This window comes from Zerene cesonia, chromosome 7 (assembly GCF_012273895.1).
Source record: "Zerene cesonia ecotype Mississippi chromosome 7, Zerene_cesonia_1.1, whole genome shotgun sequence".
Classification (NCBI taxonomy): Eukaryota; Metazoa; Arthropoda; class Insecta; order Lepidoptera; family Pieridae; genus Zerene; species Zerene cesonia.
The window spans coordinates 3,607,028-3,611,901 of NC_052108.1; the positions used below are offsets into that span (position 1 = coordinate 3,607,028).

General features: G+C 31.5%; 1 protein-coding gene across 1 annotated transcript; it reads left to right on the plus strand.

The window, feature by feature from the left end:
- The first annotated feature begins 1,432 nt into the window (after nucleotides 1-1,432).
- On the plus strand, nucleotides 1,433-4,525 carry LOC119840913 (pyrimidodiazepine synthase-like). The gene is made up of 6 exons (XM_038367692.1): nucleotides 1,433-1,538; nucleotides 1,602-1,682; nucleotides 1,763-1,930; nucleotides 2,006-2,163; nucleotides 3,546-3,791; nucleotides 4,231-4,525. Exons 2-6 carry the CDS (start codon nucleotides 1,658-1,660, stop codon nucleotides 4,396-4,398), a joined length of 765 nt encoding a protein of 254 aa, XP_038223620.1. The 5' UTR covers nucleotides 1,433-1,538; nucleotides 1,602-1,657; the 3' UTR covers nucleotides 4,399-4,525.
- The last annotated feature ends 349 nt before the right edge of the window (nucleotides 4,526-4,874 follow it).

Below are 4,874 nucleotides of genomic sequence, written 5' to 3' on the forward strand. Positions count from 1 at the left end.
AAATAAAAACGAATTTTAAATACAAGAGCTTTCAAAAAAACGACTATCTTATTTTGCTCCTACCCACGAAAAAAAAAAGTACAAGTAAAATACATCTATGTCATGGTGATCACAGAATACTATAAATTACTTAACTTAATTCAGTTATATATATGACATAAAAATAGACGGTGACTCGCTCTCTCACAAGTGGCCCTCTAAAAAGTCGCTGTAAAATTGTAACAAGGGGGCAACATGTCGTGAGCAGCTAAGGGTGGAAAGGCTTGTCTTACTTTAAACGACGATTACGCGCTGCCTGAGGGTCCAGCAGGGGAGTAACTAGTGCTTAATCTGTAAATTGTGATTGTAACATCGCCTTACAAATTATACACTTATATATTTAATACTGTTTATTGTTCAGTAAATAAGTGTATAATCTATGTTCCCGATAGAAACTTTGTGACAGTTATGCCTTTAACTTTGGGCGATTTTCGCCTAAACTTTTGGGTTATTTTGCAAATTTTTAGATTGGAAAGTTTTAGGGAATTTTTTATTCGTCGGAAGATAATATATTTTTATTTACAACATAACAATTTTTCAATTACACATTTTTTAAACAATATTTTTAATGTATGTACTAAAGCAAAGTATAATTAAGTAGAATTCTCGGTAGTTCTACCTATGCAGAACAAATGTAGATTACATTACATGATTTCTCCATCTACAGCATTATCAAAAATAAGCTACGGAATAGATTATAGATTGAAATGTTGGGTAGTTTAATGATGGATCGATTATTTCGGAATGGTGGATCATACTTTACATTTAATCCATCTTCACAACAGTTAAGTTTATATAATGTCAATGTAATGACAGAGACTGCATTTTTAGAATCATATATTATATATTAAAAAAATGTGGACTCTTCAGAAGAAATTGATATAATTTATAAAGTATTAGACAATTTATAAATAAAGAAAATATATTTTTTTTTATGTCATAGTCGGCAATGGAGCTGGTGGGTCGCCTGATGGTAAGCGCTACCATTGCCCATGAACATTTGGAGAGGCGTAAGGTCAATTGCAGACCTTTCACCTCTACAAATGGATTGCCAACTTTAACTGGGAAGGGATTAGGAAAGGATTGATGAGATGAATAAAGGAAAGGACTGGGAAGGGTAAGGAAAAGGATATGGGCCTCCGGCTCCCCCACTCACCGTACGAAACACAATTGCAAGCTATTATTTCACGCCGGTTTTCTGTGGGGGTGTGGTACTTCCCCGATGCGAGCTGGCCCAATTCGTACCGAAGCGTGCTCGACTCCCACAATAAAAAATAACGAAATATTACATATTACTTTTATTTTTATATTTATATATTATTTTTAGGAGAAATTTTAAATAAATAAGACAATTTTAGGGGATTTTGACTTAGGCTTAGGGATAAATATTTTTGAGAGTTAGTAACACTGCTTTGTGAGTCTCCGTATTGTTTCAACTTCAACTTCGCAACTACTCACTAGTTCATAATCTGTGTTCCTATGTAAATTTGATTCGACCGGTAAGGATTAGTCTTACTAAAAATTTAATCAGTACCTTAATTATATTCAGTTTAAATTTTCAGTTTCTTGTTGGATTTTTCATCTATTTTGATTTCGGATTTATTAACCTACTATAAACATGTCCGAAAAACATTTGAAAACCGGTAAGATAAGTAAATGCTCATACATTTAGAGTATATCAATATATTGGTAAAGTAATAGTTACATTGCTTTATTATCATAGGTGACGCATTACCACCATATACCGGAAAATTGCGGTTATTTGCCATGAGATTTTGTCCGTATGCAGAGAGGAGTGTGCTCGTTTTGAATGCTAAGAAGTTAGAATATGATTTAGTACATATTGATCTTGACAATAAGCCCGAATGGATTTTCAGCTTTAGTCCAAAAGGTAAGAAAATTTTTACTTGTCAATATTTAAATGTTTTTTGCCACCAAGTTTCTTCATTCTTTACTTCTTTTTAAGGAACTGTACCTGCATTGGAATATGAGGCTGGAAAAGCTATTTTCGACAGCAATGTAATTAATGTATATCTTGATGAAAAATATCCTGATCCTCCACTGCAATCATCAGATCCATTAAGAAGAGCCCAAGATAAGCTCATTGTGGAATTGTTTGCAGCTGTAAGTAAATATTTAAATATTATTTAAATGGTGATTCCCACTATCATATAAATATGTTAAAATACATTTTGTTATACAATCTAAGATTACTAGGATCAATTATCAATCCTCTGCAGGATAATTCAAGTTAAGACAGACATTTAGTAAAAGTTATCTTAATTCATTTCTTTTACATATTAGAGATAACCTATCTATTCTCTATTGACATTTATGTTCTTATTAAATGTATCTATATATATCTTAAAATGCTTGGTATAGGTTTATTTACTGTTATGATTGCTCAAGTTGCTAAGTTTTGTATTATGTTAGTATTATTATATCAAATCTCAATGCTTTTTAGATGTTATTACCATTTATTACTGAATAGTTATTATGTAACAGATAAGAGACACCGTACTGTAAATTACATACCTACTGCTATAAACACTTTATTTGTAAGGTGATAGGTGCATATGAAAATAAACCTTAAGAGCTCAGATGCTCCACAGTTATTCCAATGTGACAGCACAAAGTCCGAGACATGCTAAAGCTTAATGTTCCTTCTTACAATTAAGGGGATTATATTACTCAATAACCTTGATTATTTGCTCACTACCCTACTACACAAGTATTTGGCTTTCCCCTAGCAATATATAATATTAGAGTAAAAGAGACTAAGATAGAAGATTAAGGAAGCACTGAAATGTATCATGCTGAAACGTAAAGAGTTTGTCATTTGTTTTTACCTATTGTATGCTTTTTTTTTCTGAGACAGTACTTTATTAAATTTTATTATTGGTAAGCATTGTGTATGTAGGATGTGTCACTAACCAATTTTGGAAGATCCAGCTATTGACATTTATATTATTAAGTATGGAATCTGCTACATGATACATTTGGTGGCCTGATCCACTTGATATCTACCAAAAAAGAATAGAGAACAGCTCTCTATGTTATTCTACAGTAGGTCTTCTACCACATCATGCTAAATAATGAAGTTCTAATGGTAATGATGACTTAATAAAATACTTGTGCACTCTGTAATACTAATTAGAAAAGGAAGAGAATTGTAATGAAAATGAATGGTGATCTGAGGTCAAGAAGTGTTAGCTTATAAGAATAAATGACGTCCATCTCTTATTCTGAAATCACTATACCTAAGAAAAATTTTCAATGTCAAAGTTGTAGGTATTTAAAAATCTTGTGTTCAGACTTTTTTTTATCATAGTCTGAAAATTTAAGTCAAGTCCTAAATGCTCTGTATGTTTTCAATTTAATATTTGCAAAAATAAAAATCTCAATTTAATATTTGCAAAAATAAAAAATCTTTGTGAAGTTGTTGGTTACCTACTGCTCAATTTCTTAAATATAGGTAGATTTATTAATGCTATATTTTTTTAAAGGCTCAATCCGCATACTATACTGCAGCGTTCAATGCCCAAGCTCTTACCCCAACTTCTGCAGAAAATTATCACAAGGGACTAGAACTATTGCAAAAAGAAATTGAAGCTCGCAATACAAAATACTTGTTTGGAGACCAGCCTGGACTTGTTGATTATACTCTTTGGCCATTTTTGGAGCGTTTCCTGGCTTTGCCACTGCTAGGAAAATCTGAATTTGCTATTGAACAAGATAAATATGCAGTTCTGGTAAGAAATATTGTAAAACATATATAATTTTCATTTTATTCTTAAAATGTTAATCTGGAATCGCATCTTTGTAGAAATTATTTTGGAAGATTTATTATAGATGCATAGTTATTTATATAGTTATTATATTATTTAGATAGGCTTTGCTATCTGTCTATATATCTCTCTCCAGCAACATCATTATCATCGCTTATCCATGAATATTGGCAATTACGGGCCATTGCTGACCATTACTGACCATTACTGAAGTACAGTACAATTTTTTCTTTAACTTGTAAATTTAAACAGTAATTGTAGTGATATAACTACACTAAATATATGACACATGACCCACACTCTCTATTCTATTATGATGAACTATATCTTATATGTATGTACTAGAAGATATTAAGGTGTATAAAGAAAATGTCTTAAACAGTTTGTCTTATCCTGTTTACAGTTGAAGTATATTGAAGCAATGAAGAATGTAGATGCTGTAAAAGCATATTGCCTAGCTCCAGATACTCATGCTAAGTTCACTGAGTCACGGGCAAAGGGGAACCCAGATTATAACATGCTTGATACCAGCAATGTGTGCTGCATGCGCCCTAGGAAGAAGAAGGAATAAGATCAAGTTGAAACCTTGCTGCATCCCTCTCCATACAAGGGAAATGCATAAACATTATTGAAAGATTTAATTAATTTTGCATAATACCTGTTATTGATTTTGGTGCAATAAAGTACAATTGTAATTATTATACCTTTTATTGAAAAAGTCACTATTTATTTAAAAAAAAGGGAATAATGGTCTGAAATAGTCACTGAAATGGTCTTAGACTGTTAGGTTCATAGATTATACACTTATATACTGCTATAGATTGGTCACTCGAAGTTCGTAGTGGAAATGTAATAACACCGAAACATAGATGGCGCTTAGTAGAGCACGAAAAATATTTCATATGGATCTAATAGATGGCTCTGATTTAACTTAATTTTCTCATCGCTGTATTAAATATTCAGTTTTGATTTTTTTTGCTTTTTCTACATTTTATGGTAATAAATGCTTAATAATATGTCAAATAGCAATTATGAGATGACAAGCAT

Coding starts and splice junctions, on each gene's coding strand:
- LOC119840913 (XM_038367692.1), top strand. CDS start 1,658: ATGTCCGAAAAACATTTGAAAACCG. Junction 1,931..2,005: donor TTTCAGCTTTAGTCCAAAAG/GTAAGAAAATTT, acceptor CTTCTTTTTAAG/GAACTGTACCTGCATTGGAA. Junction 2,164..3,545: donor TTGTGGAATTGTTTGCAGCT/GTAAGTAAATAT, acceptor ATTTTTTTAAAG/GCTCAATCCGCATACTATAC.